The sequence below is a fragment of the Trifolium pratense genome, linkage group LG4 (assembly GCF_020283565.1).
Source record: "Trifolium pratense cultivar HEN17-A07 linkage group LG4, ARS_RC_1.1, whole genome shotgun sequence".
NCBI classification, from domain to species: Eukaryota; Viridiplantae; Streptophyta; class Magnoliopsida; order Fabales; family Fabaceae; genus Trifolium; species Trifolium pratense.
The window spans coordinates 54947969-54969077 of record NC_060062.1 but is presented as its reverse complement, the minus strand read 5'-3'; the positions used below and the strand labels follow the sequence as shown (position 1 = coordinate 54969077).

Here is a 21109-nt window from a genome sequence, read left to right as displayed (position 1 = left end):
TTAGTCCAATTAATAAAATACCATGATTGATCACCTTACGCAGCGGAATTTTAAATTTTTCCTTCAATGGATCCTTGCGAATGGTCATGATCAGGGTTAAACGTTATACCTTTTGGTGAACTGAAACAGCAAACTCTTTGCTTCTATTCGTTGATCACAAGCACCACACGACGGCAGCACCTCTAGCTAGTCCACACGAACAGGTCTTCAACTTTCAGTGCTAGCTGCTACAAGATGAAGGCTTAGGAAGTGCGGTTAGGGTTTCAGAGCTTTAAGGTTTCTCTGAAAAACGAATTGTGAAAAAGCAAGCACTCACTGAACTACACAAGCTTCTTATTTATAGAGTTTCTTGTGTGGTCAGTTGGGCCAAACGGTGTTTGGTCTTCTTAAGCCCAAAACCGTTTTTCACTAATCGCACCCTCAAAATAAGTCTTACTCATTTCTTCCATATCGACTGTCCTTATGTGTGTGACCCTGTAGGTTCTTATAACGTTGGCAATAATATTATTCTTAATATTATAAACAGTGAGCGGTATCTAGCAACACATCACTGCTACCCAAGTCACAAGAATGTCACGTGATCTGACAAACCTTTCCGTGATAAAACTCATGTGTATAATTACCCTTTTACCCTTATGTCTATATTGAACACAAGGCATAGTACGTCACCCTTGTTAAGTTCAATATTGGGCCCATAGACATATCTCCTGTTATGTAGGAGGGGTAAATTCCATCTAGGTCACTCATGTCCCTTAGCATGATTCGTGGAATACCCATCAACCAACTTTATAGTCATCCTGTTACGGATAACTTTGAATGGCGACAAAGTACTACACTCCTACATCTAGGGAACATAGTGGTTTCAGGTCGAAGGGTGGAATACACCACTTATCACTATGAGAATATCCTATGACATTTCATAACATACTATGTAGTATTCTCATGGTGGGTCAATCCGATATAAATATTACTCTTAATATTTATATCTATGTGAAGACTTGATAACTCTTTATCTATGATCCGTGAGATGTGATCATCAGTCTACCAACATAATAGTCTCTATGTTTTGATGTTATCCCAATTCACATTAAAGCTCGACTACGGATGTTTTAAGAATAGTGTTCTTATGTGTAATGGACTCTCACGATTAAGTCACACTTAACGTTCCATTCAATGAACTTACTATTCTAGGGACTCTATTATTATTTAACACATAAACATAATAAAGAAAAGCCTTTATTTAATAAGTAAATTATCCAATACAAGTATCATGCAATTATAAATAATTGGCCTAAATTTTTTTTACTTTGAACGAAAACCTTTGAAAGTCTAAATTAGGTATGTGCATTTTTTACTTTGAACGAAAACCTTTGACATTTAGTTATTTTACACTAGAAATTTATTGAGAATTAGTTAGGTAAATTTTATTAAATGTTTGCTGTGCATCCATTTGCTAATTATTTTTTTTGGGTACAAATGCACCAATTTGCTAATTTACACCCACTTAATTATAAATATATGCAACCTAAATAAATAACCTAGAAAATAAAAAAAAAAACAATTTGATACAATCCAAACATAAAGGTGTTTATAAATAAAGTGAGTGTGTGTCAAAAGAAAATAAATAAAGTGAGTGTAAATTAGTAACGTGAGTGCAAATTAAAGAATATTTTTATGAAAGTTATAAAACTATCTCTCAAGTTACTAGTTTTTTTTTTTATAAGAAAATGTCAAATTACTAGTTTTAAATAATAAATATAAATTGTTTTTTGTCCAAAGTAAAAAGGTGTGCATTGCTAATTTAGACCTTCATATTTTTATGTGGATCTAAATTAGCAAACACACATATATATATATATACAGACCCGCTCAAAAAATAGAAGGTATGTGTTAGCATGGTACTATTGCTATCATGCGACCGAGATTCAAGTTGAAGGTCTAACTATGGAGGTTGAGGCTTAAAACCGACGGGATGAATAGAAAAAAATAAAAGCTCATCAGAAAATTACATAAATAGCCATCACTTTTTAATTGTTTTAAATAGGAGATAAGTGGATATTTTGAGTGAGTGTGTGTTAGCATTACCCGTGTATATATGTATACACACACTAACCTTGTAAAATCAGTGTTGGATCATGCGGGGCAGCTGTGGAATCATTCACATTGGGATCAGAATAACTTTACAAGTGGTTTATACACCACAGTTTTACTCAAAACCTCAAGACATTAGATTTATGGACCATCTCACTTTTAAAGTGTTCAACCTCCACATTTCTAAGTAATGTGGGACTTAACCTCATATTTGCCACAACGGGACTGCCTAACCACCTTTGTTGGGAAAACTTTCGATACAAGGAGTCGTTCGAACACTTCGTCGAATTATCGACTCTGATACCACTGTTTGGGTCACGAGGGTGCAGTAAGTGATCATCCACATTAAATTCAGAGTAACTTCACAAATGAGTTAGATATCACACTTTTGCCCAAATCATAAAACATTAGATTTATAAGTCATCTTACCTATAAAGTGTTCAAACTCCATATTTTTAAGTAATAGCTGACTTAACCTCAAAATTGCCACAACCGTCATCAGTGCATATTCATTCATCAATTGAAAAAGGAACTATGTACCCAGAAAATAAAGGCACTCATTTGCTTCCCCGTATTCAAATTAATTACTTATTTTTCACTCTAAATAGTTATAACCAAATCTCATAATCTATATGGATGATATATAAATATGTTGGCTTAATTAGTAAAATAGTCCCTAAAAATATTTTTGGTTTTATATTGGTCCCTTAAAGAAAAAAAGGTCCGAATAGGTCCCTTAAAGAAAAAAAAGGTTCGAATAGGTCCCTTAAAGATATTTCCGTTAATCAGTTTGGTCCTTTCCATCCATTTTTTCGAGGACCAAACTGATTAAGGGAGATGTCTTTAAGGGACCAAACTGATTAACGGAGATGTCTTTATGGGACTTATTCGGACCTTTTTTTTTTTAAGGGACCTATTCGGTATTTTTTTATATTTAAGAGACCAATATAAAACCAAAAATATCTTTAAGGGACCATCTTACTAATTAAGCCAAATATATTTGGTAAATTAGGATATAGTCCCATCAGGAATAAGATGTGCGCTCAATATGATTATATAGAAAGTTGATTTGATTGGATGCCTACATAGCTAGATCCAACTAGCATATGTGCCACCGTCGAGTTGAAATTATTATTATTGGATCGATTAAACGTGTTAAATTGTAACTAGTTTAATCTCATTCATTCTGTCTAGTACTCTAGTATCAACAAAAATTAGAATTTTACCATTTTAAATTGACTTATTTTTAAGTTTATAAAAAATAATTTAGATAAATAAATACGTTTTGGTGTTTTTGATTTATCTTTTGATAATTTAAAAGTTATCAACCAATAAAAATATATTATACGCATGTAAAATAAAAGCTGAGGATATTTACCCCACAGTCAAGACCGGATAAGTGAAGCGTGACCCGAATAATAAGTGGACAATAACCTGCAGTCCAACAAATATTGGATATACTCTAATATCATCATAAAATTCAAATGACTTCGGCACAACTCAATTCGACAAATCAATATGTAAGATGTGAATTATTTCTACTTATAAACTTTTTTTTTATCTTAATTAAAATTTGGATTTAAATTTAACTCAACCTTATAAAATTGACTTGTAAAGCAAAAATTATCTCACGCATGTAAACATATTGTTCTGCAAAGTTTATATACTGCAATGTACAAAAAAAAAAAAAAAACTATATATACTGCATGACAATAATAATAACGATAATACTATAGACAAATAATTACATAGGGACCTTTTAGTACTTCCACATATAGATATCTAGCTATAGAGTGGTATTCTAGCTTTCTAAAAATGCATGATTATGATCCATTAGAAATCATTCTATAGAGTCTGTTGTCGCCCCCTCCACAGAAATGGATGAAAAATTATTTCTTACTTTAAATAACTCCATCACTCTCTAATTGCAATGTGAATTGAGGTTCATTTTTGGATAGTAATTCAAGTTCTGCTACTAATAATAAAATCCGATATTTAAAAAACTATATTCATAAACTTAAGCGACACAATATTATTTTTATTTTTTTTGTTACAACGACACAATATTACTATGCATGCTTCCTTAAACTCTTTTTAAAATATGTTAATTATCACGCTTTCTCATGATCATTTTGCAAGAAATCCATTATCAATAAAAAATCAGATATAAACTAAGGTATCTCAATTTTTTTAATTAACGAATCAAATGAACTCTAAACTTTTCTATTCACTTAAACATATACTTAAGCACAAGTGGGGAATTGATGTTTGCCACTTACATGGTCACAAATTTTCAAGACACAAAAGAAAGCAGTAGTAAGTTGAAAAATATGATGATGGAGATTAATATGACCCACTAAGAGTCAATTTGCAATTGATACTCCAAATTGGCTTTATCATGACCTAATTTCACTGTTTCAGTGGGTTTCAAAATTAATCAACATCAAGCTATTTTGAATCTTAGGGCTCGTTTGGTGCACAGGATAAGAGACAGGATATGATAACTGTATCATATCCTGCCGCAATCCAGTGTTTGGTGATACAACAAGATATGATAAGTTAATCCTGAAGCTTATCCTATCCTGTCTCTCTAGTTATAATTCTTATCCTGAATTTGAGCTGGGTTACCAGCAGGATAAGATAAGAAAAAAAATTACTGATTTATTTTATAAAATATATTTTAAAATACATAAAATAAAATTAATAAAATATAAATAATAAAATAATTAATTTTTAAATATATATGTGATTTTCTCACAGGGTAATTTTGTAATTTATATATTCTAAAAAATCAAAATTTTACTAAAATTACAATATTTTAAAATGATTATTAAAAAATTGACAAATAGAGATATTAATTTAAATTTTATTAAAAATTAAATATAATTCTTTTGCAATAGTAGTTTTATTATTTACGTATGAGATATATCATATATTTATTTGGCTTATCTAACATATATATATTATTGAGTTATTTATTTGATCATGATTCATATAAAAAATTAAATTTGATTATTTTCTCATGATTTTTATTTGAAATTATATAAAGTTATTTGATTACTTATTTATATTTTTTTATTTGTAAAATTCAAAGTATTATAAAATAATTTTAAAAAAATAACAATTGTTTTACAAGAGTAATTTTGTCATTTAAATATGTTATATATCTTTATCATATTATTGTAAGCTATTAAAAACAAAATATAATAGTTATCATATTTGGTATCCTGTGTGCACCAAACACATGATATGATAACCGAGTATAACTGTTATCCTGCTGTTATCCTATCCTATCCTTATCATGTTTTATATCATATCCTGTCACTATGCTATCATGCGCACCAAACGGGCCCTTAGATTTTATATATTATGTGGTAGTACTATAGTCCTATCATAAATATGTACCTTTCCGTGATTGTTGCCAGTACATAACACTTTTTCTAATCCTCAATCAATATATGAGTATTGAGTAGGGTCCTCAAGACAACATGTCCCTACCCTCCATCAATTGTATATCATCATTACAGATAGATAATGCGCCCATAGAAAATTTAAGTTTGTACCTAAGTTTTGCTTGAAAAAAGGTGAGTGACCTAATTCTATCTTCTTGTTGATTCACGGTTGTTTCTATTTCCATTAGATGCCAAGATTATAGTGGAAGAATAAATAAATAAAATTAAAGAAAGAAACCAAATGAATATTGTTTGGAGTGGTTATATTTTTCCTAATAATGATAATGATAATAGATTAATAATGACCTTCGGCCGCCACTCTAAACAAAACCCTAATCTCTTTTTAGTTTTTTCATCTATTATCTACTAGAATATCGACCCGTGCACGGGTCTGATTAGCTATAAGATATATAATGATTAAATAAGATATGATAATTCCAATAATGTAAGATATATGAAAAAAGTTGAGTAACATTAAACGATAGTTCAACAATAATTTTGGATAAATATTCATACAAAGAAAATTGTGTTATATTACGGAAGACTTCCTTATAGACCACATTCAAAGTCTTAGTCGTATCTTCACCGTTGTCATCGATGATCAATATTTTTAATCATTTTCAAGAAGTAACTCTTGAAATTGCAACATACAACTGACCATGTGAAAACACTGACGACGGAAGATATATCCCAACATGCTTTAAAGATTGTCCCTGACTCTTATTAATAGTCATCGCAAAAGAAATCATTATAGGAAATTGTCTCCGTTGAAATTTAAAAGGAATTCTCACGTCGGATGGTGTCAGAGAAAATCTAGGTATGAAAACTTGATCACTAATATTACTTCATGAAATAATTTTTCCTTCAAGAGCACGTTTTCCCAATCTCGTAATAATAAGTCTTGTTCCATTGCATAATCCTAATTTTTGATTCAAATTCCTTAATAGCATAACTGAAACTCCAACTTTAATTCTCAACTTGTGATTTGGAAGCCCGACGTAGAAATCATGTTCAAAAATTCGGGAGTATGAACATCATCCAGTGTTTGACTGTCTATACATTTTGTGTGAGTGAAGTATCATAACTCAAATATGTTTTTTCTTCACCAGGAATTAAATCCAACATATAATCATTTATTGTGTCGACTATTGAATTTTTAGGAGTTAGTATAGCTCTATTTTGGAAATACGTTATATCGTTCATGTTTTGTAAAAGTTGGGGATAGATACTTTCAACGATAGAAGCAAGAGGATCACCTGAATTTGGAATCAATAAATCTGATGGAATGTCAAGTTCTAAATCATCGCCGTTGTCATCTCCAATTTATCCATCGCCAACACCCAAAACCCATTCAGAAAACAATCTTCTTTGTTCAACGTCTACACTCGAAGCACCACCGAGAAACCTCATGTTTTTACTCAATGTTAAAACTTCACAAAAATTCCAAAGAACCGAAGAATTAATAGTAGCATGAACAACTTCTGGCCTTGTACCTTTGGGTATTACTGGTAGAATTTGTCTAAAATCTCCACAAAAAACAACAACTTTTCCACCGAAGGGAATGCGTTTATTTTTTTCATCAACAGACTTGAGAATCTCTTTTAAAGTTCGATCAACAGCTTCGAAACAGTGTTTGTGCATCATTGGTGCTTCATCTCATATTAATGAGCCAAAGGGCTTTTAGGAACTATGGTACATGTTGAGAACTCGTCAACATTTAGAGGAATAAAAAACCTTGAATGTGCTGTTATACCGCCAGGTATAAGCAATGCAGCGATTCCACTTGAGGCAACTGTTAAAACTATCTCACCTTTTGAGTGTAATGTGGCTGACATGACCCTCCAGATAAATGTCTTCCCTGTACCGCCATAAACATAAAGAAAAAACACATCAGGTTTGTTTTCGTTAACTCTTGTCATGATTGTGTCATATACTTTACGTTGCTCTGAAGTCATAGTTGACATCAATCTAACATGTTCTTCAGCTAATGATTGCCTGTTATAATTTAATTCGTCGTGTATTAAACTATTTTGTATATCAGGAACTAATGATGTGTCTGCTCTAGACATTGGATGATAATCTTTTAAACTCTTCCCACAACTACGTATCATCATCTCAATATCTGCTAGTGCATATTGTATCAATTGATCATCGGTTAATATTAAATCTGCAATGTTAAAATCAAAATAATGAATGTGATTAGTGACTGAAGTAACAAAGTTTTTCACAAGAAAGGGGGGATTGAATTGTGAACCTATTAAAATTTACCTTTTAAGAATATAACTCAACAAAAAGCGTTAGAACGATCTGGTTAGCAGTAAAACAAATTCAAAGTGAATTGTGTGCTTAGTGTTTGCAGAAAATAAAAGATAAGGGAAGAGATAATCAACACACAACAATTATACTGGTTCACCCCCTAATAGTATGGGTTACGTCCAGTCCCTCACGCTCCGTGAGTATCCACTATAATCTTGAGATACTAGTAATCTCAAATTACAAACCTCCTTGATATAAACCAAGATCAATAACCTTAAGCCCTACAAGCTTAATATCTACCTCAGTCCTACAAACTAAGGTGTCACTCAATCAATAGTTACGTATTGACTTGAGACAATCTTTTACAATGAATTGTTCGGATCACAAGCTTTCAAATGAAGAGAAAATCAAGTTGAGAAGCTTATAGAAGAATACACTCAGTTCACTCAATGATATACTGATCCAAGTATGTGATGATAGAGAGCTGGAGTGAGAGTGGAAGAGTTTAATGACTTGGTCGAAAAAGACAAGTGTAGATGTTGAAATTTGTAGTTGAAACTCTTGAATCTTCAAAGCACCCAAGTGTGCTATTTATAGATGTTGTTTGTCCTTTGTTTCGTGGTCTCCAAGCAGGTTGGAGTGTTGCCAAAGACTAGTCGTTAGTCCTTTAAAAATCAGATCAAATATTATTCAAATAATATTTGATGAGACAGAATATGCTTCTTGAGAACATTCTTAGAATGATGATGTCATGAGGAGTGTGAGGTTGAACGTCTTTGAGCTGTATAAACTTGTTCTCCACGAACAAGCACTGTTGAAGCCTTGGAAGATCAATTACAATAGCTGGAGAGAATCTTTCGATCAAGAGAAGAAAGTCTGCTTGATTCTGGAACGTTCTTAGATCGTTCTCCCAGAGTATTTTCTGATTCTTGGCCTAGATCAAATAGAGAGATGTGCATTGCTTGTTTTGATTTTGTGGGCCTCAAGATATTCATGATGATCATATGATGATAGCTGGTCTTCTTATCCTTTTACTATTCATGTGTACTTGTAAAAGTACAAGTAGCTTTCCATCGTAGATCAAGATCATAGTCAAATATATTTTATGAAGTCCTTTGAGAAGTACCATTTCAAACTTGTTCTCTCCTTTTCATTGGTCCATAAATGTCTTCAAATAATCTCTGGATAGAGCATGTGAGCTTGAGAAATAAATTGTCAAAGACATGTTCATGTTTATTCCTTAAACATGACCAAATAGGAAGCTTTCTTTTGCTATCATTTAATCCTTGCTTTAAATGACTTATATCCTGTAGAGATTCTCTTCAATAAAGTCCTTTGCAAAAGTGCTTATTTGTTTCTTGTTCAGATGATATCAATTAAGTGCTTATTGTTGATGTATAGCTTTGCACGTGAGAAAAAGTGCAGATTGGAGAATGTTCTCTGATCATTCTCTTAAACTTGCAGTTTTCAATCAATTTAAGTGTAGTGATATATAATGAATGAGCTTTTGTTCCTGTCTATATTAATCACTCAAGAGCACTTGTTAGATCACAAAAAGATCAGAATTCACTTAAAATATAATTAAGATGTTTGTTATCTTTAAAACATCAAATTAGGATTTTGCCTCAACAGTGACATGACTATGGTTGTGTTTGGTTGTATTGCAAAAAAAAATTATTTAGCAGAATTGAGTTTGATAATAACTTTCCAAATCACACGTGATAATAACTTTCCAAATCTCACATGATAATTATTCTCTAAATTTATGATCCGGTAGAAAAAAAATCATTGATCAGGAAAGACATAAAAATATTTCGTGATGAATAATATAGTCAACAATAATTTTGATATGATATACTTTTAAAATTGATGGTGCTTATCAATTATTGCACTTGTTATCTATAAATTCTAACTTAACTAACATAAATGTCAAAATAGGTAATGACAGAAATATCAATGACTTCTCTTGTCATTTCGTCTATTTAAAAAAAAAATAACGATTAATTAAAGTCAATTTTGATTTGAAATTATTTATTTTGATTATTTTTTATTTAAATATGTCATTTTCACATATTTATAAATTTCATTTGAGTTTTCTTCTTTGTCATTTCTTCATTTGATGTTGTTTTACTCATGTCATAATGTGAAGTTGACTGTTTTGATTTCTTGTCTTGATACGATGTTTATTTTGATTTCCCGTCTTGGTACAATGTTTGTCTTGTTTAGATTTGCATATTTGTTCCGATCCAAAATTTAGTGTTGATTTAAGGACTATAGCACCGTCAATGTTGCAAATTCGGAGGCATGTCTATTTCGGACATTTGAATTTTGTCTTATCAATTGCAAATCTGGTGGCTTGATGGTGGGTTGCTCATCTTGATGATTTTGTGACCGTTTTCTTCTTGGTGGTGGTGAACTGGTGATGGAGATAGCGTGACGCTGATGGAGATGTTCGTTGTTCCGACAACAGTTTTGATGGTAGTTTGCTGCTTCGGTGTCTATTGTTTCTAGTCTTTTGGTGTTTTAGTGGCTGCCGTGTGTGGTTGGTTCTCTAGAGTATTTGATTCTCTGAGGGGTCCAGATCTGTTGAAGTTTGCAGGATTCTCTAATGGTGGTTTGCTGCATGACTGATTTTACTCGGGTCATGTCAGTCTTTGTCTCACGGAACTGTTTATTGGATTTTAATGGGTCGAGCGCTTTTCTAGGTCTTGTCACATTTGTAGACATTAAACTGTTTTAATTTATTAATTCGGATAATGCGAGTTTAATTATAGATTCATTTTTTTAAATATTTAGTGATCGTTGTCTTCAAATAAAAGTTCTGTAGGCAGCTGGGAATGAATGATCAGATGAATATGCATAAAGCTGGCCAAAAACAAGAACGTTCTCACAACGTTTTGCAAAAAATGATAGATATTTGACTTAGATCAAATGAGTTGTTGCTTGTTCAAAAGATAGTTGTGAAGTGCAAAACACATCAGCTCGAACATTTATCCATTACTATTCATGTGTACTTACAAGGTACAAGTTGCTTTGACCTTTGCGAGGAGGACATGGAAGAATGTTCATTTAATTGTCCTTTTTAAAGTACAAACCAACTAATAGTTCAAAGTTGTTGTAAGCTCATTGGTCCATGACATGTCCTCAAGAGTTCATTGTGCGAGCATGACAATTTATGAAATATTGTCTCAAGAAAAAAGTTCAAGTTTATTCTTTAAACATGCTAAAAGATAATATGTTCTCTTGTCACTATCCAATTCTTGCCATAAATGACTTATATGTTGTTGAGATTATGTGAATTAAATCTTTTGAAAAAGTGTTTCTTTGTCATTTACTCAGTTCATTAAATTAAGTGTTTGAGATACGATCTTGGAAGACTCTTAGGCATAAACTGGAGAATATTCTCTAATCATTCTTTAAACCGTCATTTTCATAAAGTTTTTTGTTTCTATCTAGTAAAACACCTCAAGAGCACTTGTTAGATCACAAAAAGATTAGAATTCACTTAAAATATAATTAAGATGTTTGTTATCTCACCTTTCTTGATGATGACAAACTGATATTTTGCCTCAACAATCTCTCCTTTTTTGATGATGACAAACTTCTTGAATTAAATTTTAAATTGAGATTCTAATTAATCAATTTAGTAATAATACTTGTGATATTAATTTAAAAAGTCAAGCGATTCAAAAAGCTCCTTAGTTTAGAAAATAAAATACAAAATAAGAGAAGTTCTTCGAGCATAAAAAAAGACTTCCCAAAATATTTAATCTCCTAAACAAGATATATAAAACACAGTTTTAAGCATAAACATTAAATAACCATTAGCTACTCCCCCTTATTTTCTAAAAAGAAGGAAGGAAGGAACAAGCTACTTAGACATGGTAGGGCTTGAATCATTAGATGAAGTGGAAATCTTGTAGGTGCAAGACAGTTTATGTACCGGTTCAAGCTTTTTTCTGTTTGCAGATGCACCGGTTCAAAAACTGTATGCATCGATTCAAGTGATTCCTGGAAAACTTGTACCGGTTCAAGTTCATGTTCGTAACGGTTCGAGATATCAGATTTTGGTAAAACGAGCTTTGTTCAATGTATTTTTGCAAAAAAAACCTTTAGAAAAACATAACCAAAATTTTGCCTTGATCAAATCAAATTATTTCTACCTTATTTTTGACATCATTCAAAACCAAACGAGAACGTACATATGCATCCACATTTACATTTGGGTCCTTGGAGGTTAGTCTTACCATTCTTGTAAGGTATCTTCTTATGTTGATAAGATAGCCTCTTATAAGATGGTCTCGTATAAGATTTTTTTGCAGATCCTTCCGAGAATGTTCTTGTTTCAAATGAGAAAATTGTTTTCTAGATTTCCTTTTATAACAAAAGGATTCAATATGACAATTTTTATGACAAAATAAACATTTGTATTTTTGAACCTTTTAATCTTTTTGAGGAACACAAAAGTTTTAATATAACTATTGATTTTGATAAGTTCTAAAATCTATTCCAGCTTTATAAAAAAACTACCTGTGATCCCATAATATTTTCAAAGGTTTTGGTATATTTGACAAAACTAGTTATACTATTTTCTAATTTTGAAACATTTTGTTTTAAAGTAATTATATTCTCTTCTTTTACTTTAGAAAATTCTTAAGGTCTCTATTTTCTCTAAGTTCTTTTAATCGTTTAGACAATTTTATATGAGCAATTTGCATTAGAACCTCTTTTAAACTATCATTCTTAGATTTGTACAAATCTCTTTCTTTGGTGATCTTAGGGACTTCATTTCGAAGTCATCCATTTTTTTGAGTTTTATTTGAGAATCATATAAGATATTATTGAAGGGATATTTAGTATTTTGACAAGATGAACAAAATTTAAGTGTTACCTTTTCAAATTCTGAGTTTGTCATGAGACATTCTTCTTCTTTTTCTTCTTCTTCAAACCAAGACTGAATAGTAAATCTAAGAATTAATCTTGGTTTTGAGAGCAGGGAATTTGAACCTATCACTACGACCACATAAACACTTTTTAACAGGAAATGGTGCAGATATTTGATTATGACTTAAAGCATTAATCAATTATAATTTTTTTAAAAGATTAACTTATTACAAATGTTAAACTTAAAAGATCGTAAAATATGTATTTAAACTATAGTGTAAAAGAAGTATAAAGCTTATTGACGCACAACTATGACATATACGGTAACAAATTTATATTTAATTTAAAATTTATCTACTTATTATTTGATTTGTTGTTGTGAATTTGTAATCCATGACATATACGGTAACAAATTTTTTACTTGATTTTATAAGACCTCAACAAGAGGATGCACATGAGTTTATGCATTCTGCCTTGGAGAAACTTCAAGTATACTTCCCAAATGGAGAAGAAAATATAGTTGATCATATATTTGGAACTGATCTTCACCGTGGAGAGCTCTTGCATCAGGCAACAGTCCGGCAATCACATTAGCAGACAACTTTTCCTCTGTAAATATAATTGTTCGGCCTCCTCTGAAAATAAATTCACGCCAAAAATTCAATTTCTATGAGTCTAAACCTGCATCATATTATGTACAAGTCACCAAATGGATTTGTAAACTTCACCTGCTATAACAGCGAATAATATCTGGGATGAGTTGTGCCCTATGATTAGTACTATTACATGGAAGGACAATATGTCGAACATTGGTGCTAGCCTCAATCTTCCTAATCTCAGCTGCAACAAGATGGATATATTTCTGATTGGCTTGAAGAATTTTTAGAAATCTGGCAACAAAAAATTGCTAGATAAGGGAACATGTCCAACCAATACACACGAAAAATGAATTCAGAACAAGAAAGGATCACTTAGTTGCATACTTGCTTAACCCAGCTTGGAAAAGTAGCACTGAAAAGAAGTGTCTGAACTTTAGTAACATTTTGTACCTTACCTGCAAAAATCAAATAAGAGTCCATTGTATTGCAAACTGAAAAATCGATCGAACATAATTTAAGTGATGTGAAATAGACACTAGAAAATAAGATGAATCATTTTGAGGGAATGGACTAGTTAAAAGAACCAAGTTAACAGAACCACATATGTTAAAAAAAAAACGAAGGTTATTGAAACTACACAGACGACAGTAGAAAACATCGCAGATTGATCGGTGCACTTTTTAATCACTCTGTGCTATGACAATTTTACGACTTCTGCTGTTATTTTAGTGTTTTTTCATTGTATGAAAGAGAATTTTTAGTGTTTTTTCACTGTGTATGACAGTTTTTTCACTTTTTAATCACTTTTTAGTGTTTTTTAATCACACTGTGTATGACAGAATTTTACGACTTCTGCTGTTATTTTAGTGTTTTTTCACTGTGTATGACAGAGTTTTTTCACTTTTTAATCACTCTGTGCTATGACAATTTTCCTTTTTTCACTGTATGAATTCGTGTTAGATGATTGCTTAATTATTATATTCGAATTTATACAGTAGTTTTATAAGCGAATTCATTCGATTAAGCATCCAATGCATTCAACCGACCATGAAAAGTGGACAAGCGTCTCAGACCACGGCCAATATCATGACATATTCGATCAACCTATTGCTAAGCGCAATTCTATATCAATTTATGTTCGGTTTAATCTAAACAAGCGATGAATTAAAACGAATAAAACTACTGTATAAACTTGAATATAATACAATGGAAAAAGGAACGAAATTGATGATAGAAAGCATAAACAGAAACGAACTTGCCATTAAAAACAGACCTCAAGAATCATGAATCCAGTTCCTTACACCAACGAATTGAAAGATGAAATTAGTTCTCCATTCAAGTGACGGCTGCTAGGGTTTGTTATTTTTTCGTGAAAGATAGAATGATCTCTGACCTAGGTCAGATTTTCGTTTTTATACAGCGAGCAAAATGGGCCACAAAACAATTGGGCCGAAAAATAAAAGTTATGCTGAAAATAATTAAATCTTTGTAAATCCGAGACATTGACGAGTAAATATGACTCCTTTGTGCTCTGAATTGGCTTTGGACTTCAACACGAAAGTTATAGCTCTTTGTCTTATCTTTCCAATGCAACTGCCCGCGCCTTAATCCGATATTCCTAGCTCCAGTTATAGTCTGCGCAATGAGAAGATGTCAAATTACTGTTTATTACGAAAATAAATAGCAAATCTTAAATAATAACAAAACTAGACTCTAGACACAAAACATGATAAAAACACTAAAATAGCAGGAGAAGTCGTAAAATTGTCATAGCACAGAGTGATTAAAAAGTGCACTGATCAAATTCCCCCACACTTAAGCTTTTGCTCTCCGTGCAAAACTCAAAATGAAAAACTTAAAAATAATTTTTTTTTAAAATCACAACCAATCAACATATTCCAGGCTTCAAGCTTCAAACCTTGGGTTAAGATTCAAAGATTGGCACAATTCTTATCTATCAACTTTCAATGATAATCTTGCGTGTGTGTACTGTCTCCCACTGTCAACCAAAGTAATGTCAAGATCCCTCTCTGAAACTACCATTTTAAATGTTATGCTGTCATTCTTTTCCTATAATTTTGGACATAACCAGGATTTCAGTCTAGGGGGGCTATTTCCTTTCAAGAGATCCAAAACTTTTCAATTTCAATTCAGGGGTAACTTCTTTCAAGCTTCACCACTTATTATTGTTTATTATTATTTATTGTTTTTAAGCTTTAGGTACTACTCCACCTTTTCACCTGACGGGATCTTACTTGTAATAAGTCCAACCTGTTACTCAGAGTAGAGCATCCTACACAGCACTTGTTCATCCAGTTTCGGGCACAAAAACTTATTATCATTATTTTTAGCTCTCAAGCAGTTTCCCTTTTTCTCAATTAATAGCAATGATCGGTCTATCTTTTACTCTAGCCTTACCCCCACACTTAGTTCTAATCATACCCTCCATATGTCAAGTATCAAAACAAAAATTTCCAAAAATTTCACCAACCCTACAGCTATCCGCCCTAGCCTTAGAACATGTGACTACTCATGACAATTTATTGTTTTTTTTTTTAAAACACATGATGTAAAATGTCCCTCCCCCACACTTAAAACAGACAATGTCCGCAATGTAATAATAATAATCATAAAGTGAGAGTAAAGGAAGGAACACACCCTAGGGCTACGATGTAGTTGCTGGGGTGTAGGAAGGCTCGTCCAAGGAGAGCTCTTCAACAGGTGCTTCATCAGGCATCGAACTGTCATGGCACAGCTTCAGCCGCTGTCCATTTACTTTGAAAACTTTTCCAGTACCTGTACTTTTTATTTCTATAGCACCAGAAGGAAAAACATTAGTCACAACAAAAGGGTCAATCCACTTGGATCGAAGTTTCCCAGCCATTATTTTTAAGCGAGAGTTAAACAATAAAACCTGCTGGCCAATAGAGAATTCCTTCCTAGAAATCATCTTATCATGGAAAGTTTTCTCCTTATAGATTCTAGAGCTTTCATAGGCCTCAAGTCTCAGCTCCTCAAGCTGCTGTAATTGGAGTTTTCTTTCTTTACCTGCTTCTTGCATTCCCATATTACAGCCCTTCACCACCCAATAAGCACGATGTTCAATCTCTACAGGAAGGTGACATGCCTTACCAAACACAAGTCGATAAGGAGACATCCCTATGGGTGTCTTGAAAGCTGTTCTTTGAGCCCAAAGTGCGTCTTCTAGACGGCGGCTCCAGTCCTTCCTGTTTGGTTGCACCATTTTCTCTAAAATTTGTTTAATCTCCCTATTTGAGATCTCAGCTTGCCCATTAGTTTGCGGATGATATGCAGTAGAGACTTTGTGCACAACCCCATACTTCCGGAGCAGAGCCTCCATGGTGCGGTTACAGAAATGAGTGCCTTGGTCACTTATGATAGCGCGGGGTATTCACAACCTGCAAAATATGTTGGACCTGACAAAATCTGCAACAACTCTTGAATCATTAGAGTCCTAGTGGGGATAGCCTCAACCCACTTTGAAACATAATCAACAGCAAGTAGGATGTAAAGAAATCCAAATGACATAGGAAAGGGGCCCATAAAGTCAATCCCCGATACATCAAATACCTCACAGAAGAACATAGGCTGCTGAGGCATTTCACTCTTACGAGTGATAGTTGTACCTGCTATTTGGCACTCCTTACAAGTGCGGTAATTCTCATAAGCATCTTTAAAGATGGTGGGCCAATAAAAACCTGAGTCTAGTACTTTCCTCACGGTCCTTTGAGGACCAAAGTGTCCTCCCACTTGAGAGGCATGAGAGTGATGCAAAATGGATTCAATCTCATAGTCGAGGACACATCTCCGAATCACCTGATCATTACCAAACTTCCAAAGATATGGATCGTCCCACACATAATGTTTTGCATCACTCTTTAGTTTATGAATCTGTGTCTGAGATGCACCTGCAGGAAAAACACCAGCAAAAAGATAATTAACAATATTAGCAAACCAAGGAGTTACCCCATGTAAAAGTAACAACTGCTCATCAGGAAAGTCATCCTGAATGGGAGAGGTATCTCCATCACGCTCAATCCTGCTTAAGTGGTCAGCTACTAAATTCTCGGCTCCACTTTTATCCTTAATTTCCACATTGAATTAGTCTACCTCGATACGTCTTGTGCTGGGGAGACTGTTTGTGTTAATATATTCCATTTTGGCTTCTTCAAAAAAAATAATAATTCCACATTGAATTCTTGAAGCAATAACATCAACCGAATCCGACTCGGTTTTGCTTCATGCTTCTTTAACAGGTACTTTAAAGCTGCATGGTCAGTAAAAACAATAACCTTGGAACCTAGAAGATATAATCTGAATTTATCAAGTGCAAAAACAATAGCTAAATGTTCCTTTTCAGTGGTAGTGTAATTAGCCTGTGTAGAATCTAAAGTCTAGAAGCATAATAAATAACATGGGCGGCTTTTTCCACCCTTTGTGCAAGAACTGCTCCCAATGCATAGTTAGATGCATCACACATAATTTCAAAAGGAATGTTCCAGTCAGGAGGCTGGATGATGGGAGCAGAAGTCGATGCTTTTTTCAAGAAATCGAACGCCTTTTTGCATGCATCATCAAAATTAAAAGTCACATCATTTTTCAGCAGGTTTGACAGCGGAAGGGCTATCTTGCTGAAAACCTTTATGAAACGCCTGTAAAAACCACCAAGAAAAGAGTGAATCTCACAAATGCAAGATGGGTAAGGCAGTGTAGAAATCACATCAATTTTTGCAGGGTCAACTGAAATTCCTTTTTCCGAAATTATGTGACCTAAGACAATTCCCTGTTGAACCATAAAATGACATTTTTCAAAATTCAAGACAAGGTTAGTTCAATGCATCTTGACAAAACCAAGTTCAAACTAGTCAAACATGCATCAAAAGAAGCACCATAAACAGTGAAATCATCCATAAACACTTCCATGCAGTTTTCAATGCATAGTTAGATGCATCACACATAATTTCAAAAGGAATGTTCCAGTCAGGAGGCTGGATGATGGGAGCAGAAGTCGATGCTTTTTTCAAGAAATCGAACGCCTTTTTGCATGCATCATCAAAATTAAAAGTCACATCATTTTTCAGCAGGTTTGACAGCGGAAGGGCTATCTTGCTGAAAACCTTTATGAAACGCCTGTAAAAACCACCAAGAAAAGAGTGAATCTCACAAATGCAAGATGGGTAAGGCAGTGTAGAAATCACATCAATTTTTGCAGGGTCAACTGAAATTCCTTTTTCCGAAATTATGTGACCTAAGACAATTCCCTGTTGAACCATAAAATGACATTTTTCAAAATTCAAGACAAGGTTAGTTCAATGCATCTTGACAAAACCAAGTTCAAACTAGTCAAACATGCATCAAAAGAAGCACCATAAACAGTGAAATCATCCATAAACACTTCCATGCAGTTTTCAATAAAATCAGAGAAAATACTAATCATGCATCGTTGGAATGTGCCAGGTGCATTGCAAAGACCAAAAGGCATCCTCCTGTAAGCAAATGTGCCGAAAGGGCACGTGAAAGTGATCTTTTCTTGATCTTCAGGTGCAATATGAATCTGAAAGTAACCTGAAAAACCATCAAGAAAGCAATAATGTGATTTACCTGCCAACCGTTCAAGCATCTGATCAATGAATGGCAAAGGAAAGTGATCCTTTCTAGTTGCCTGGTTCAACCTCCTGTAACCAATACAAATTCTCCAGCTGTTCTGGACTCTAGTGGGTACAAATTCATTTTTTTCATTTTTCACCACAGTGAGTCCATATTTCTTAGGCACAACTTGTACTGGACTTACCCAATTACTGTCAGAGATTTCGGATAAATGATACCTGCTTGTAACAATTTGGTTAGCTCCTTTTTCACAACATCAAGAATCAAAGGGTTGAGTCGCCTTTGGGGCTGTCTCACCACCTTAGCTCCCTCCTCAAGGAGAATCCGATGCATGCACATTGTGGGGCTAATGCCCGGTATGTCAGCTAAGGTCCATCCGATTGCCTTATTATGCTGCTTCAAAACCTGCAAAAGCTTTTCTTCCTGCTCACAATCAAAGTTAGAAGAAATAATCACAAGTAGCTTTTAATTTTTTTTCTAAGTAGGCATATTTCAGATATTCAGGGAGTGGTTTAAGCTCCAAGGACGGTGGTTGTTCTATGGATGGTTTTGTTGGAACAGTCGGAATGTAGGAACTTCAACTGCACAACCTCCTCATTGACAACTTCACCTTCACCTGTATGAAAGTTATTATCCTGCGAGGCAAATTCAATCTCAGAGCAAAGGTTAGTGTTAGTACATGAATCAAATCCATGTAAAACTGGTTGTCGCTTGTATAATTAGTTTTATAAATCAACCAGAGCATAAATAGTTGTAGGAATGATTCTGTGTTACCTATGATAGAATTAAGGTCGAGTTATCCGAAGCCAATGAATTGATCGTTTTATATCAATTGAATTTCACGCTTATTACTTTCTGTTATCGAAACAAAACCCCCCATATTTTACAGTTTTTAATTTGGTTCTAATATTGTTAAACTGATTGTGAGTCCTTGAGAAACGACCAAGGTTAACCACCTTGTAGTACTTTTATTTTAAATTTATTTTGATCACGAAACAACAGTGATCACAGATCGCTAACCGTAACTCTTATGCATAATGCATTACGCATTTACATGGCGACAAAAACAAATGAAATACCTAGAATGAGCTCAACTTCATCAACAAAACCCATTCTCAGCATCTTATCTGCCTCATCGATGACACGAAACTTTAGGCAGCTCATGTCGATGATGTTTCCCCTCTCTATATGATCCTACAATTTTTTTTTATAGTAAGTAAACAAAGTGAAGCTTCTATAGTTTACCTTTCCCTATAACTAATGATCATGTCCATAAAATAAAAAAGTGACGCAGAACAAAACACTCCAATTAAAATAACTAATTACCTTTACACGAGCTGGTGTTCCAATAACTATATCAACACCTCTCCTAAGCTTATTCTCTTGAGGGCCGTATGGAGCTCCACCATATACAGCGTAAGCAGTCAATCCCAAGGGCGAACCATAAACTGCAAAGTCGGCATATACCTAATACAAAACACACCGCAACAGATAAGTACACATAAATGATAAGGCAAACTAAGAAACTGACACACTGGCTCGGGCCGGGGTAGTATACCAGATTGGCTGATTCCCTTGTAGGTAAAATCACAAGGGCACTAGGGGCCCTGCCATAACCGACCTTTCTAACCGGTTCAGCCGGACCATTTGTTAATGAGTCTAATATGGGCAACACATATGCCAGAGATTCATGCTGCATTTTCCAACAAAAGAAAAATATAGAGATAAGTTAAGAAGTTTAGACACAAGTCAAAAGCATAAATTAGCAGTACATTATGAAACACCTCACAAACAAATACCTGCAAACCTTATGACCCTATCACAGAAAGATTCCCCTTCAATTATAGAGTTTGAACAATTAATAATTCATTAGGTCTAACACAATGTACCTAGCTGAATAAATTGCAATGATTGGTTATTATTACAAACAAGAATGATACTTGTATTCCAATTTTGCACCAACATTTCTCAATTCAATAAACCCCGTAGTATCTCACTCCTTCTTCCGGTGCATAAGAGGACTGTTTCTCTTTGTGGGACCTGAACCAAATAAACAAATCCATAAACAAAATTCACATCACATTGAAATTTGAAACTAAACAAATAAGGAATCAATTGATTGAATATTGAATTCACTGTCAATAAAAACGGACCGAACAACACGAACAGGATAACCTTTACGACAACCGAGTCTCAAAG

General features: G+C 33.5%; 2 protein-coding genes and 1 pseudogene across 2 annotated transcripts; all 3 read right to left on the bottom strand.

Moving 5' to 3' along the window:
* Positions 1 to 6148: 6148 nt before the first annotated feature.
* Positions 6149 to 6692, bottom strand: LOC123920349 (annotated as a pseudogene).
* Positions 6693 to 13032: 6340 nt separating this feature from the next.
* LOC123923704 (DEAD-box ATP-dependent RNA helicase 7-like) lies at positions 13033 to 14017 on the bottom strand. The gene is made up of 3 exons (XM_045976422.1): positions 13667 to 14017; positions 13412 to 13573; positions 13033 to 13318 (listed from the first exon to the last, which is right to left on the bottom strand). Exons 1-3 carry the CDS (start codon positions 13723 to 13725, stop codon positions 13144 to 13146), a joined length of 396 nt encoding a protein of 131 aa, XP_045832378.1. The 5' UTR covers positions 13726 to 14017; the 3' UTR covers positions 13033 to 13143.
* A 2658-nt stretch (positions 14018 to 16675) lies between these two features.
* On the bottom strand, positions 16676 to 18098 carry LOC123922945. The gene is made up of 3 exons (XM_045975602.1): positions 17718 to 18098; positions 17596 to 17617; positions 16676 to 17211 (listed from the first exon to the last, which is right to left on the bottom strand). Exons 1-3 carry the CDS (start codon positions 18096 to 18098, stop codon positions 16676 to 16678), a joined length of 939 nt encoding a protein of 312 aa, XP_045831558.1.
* Between the last annotated feature and the right edge of the window lie 3011 nt (positions 18099 to 21109).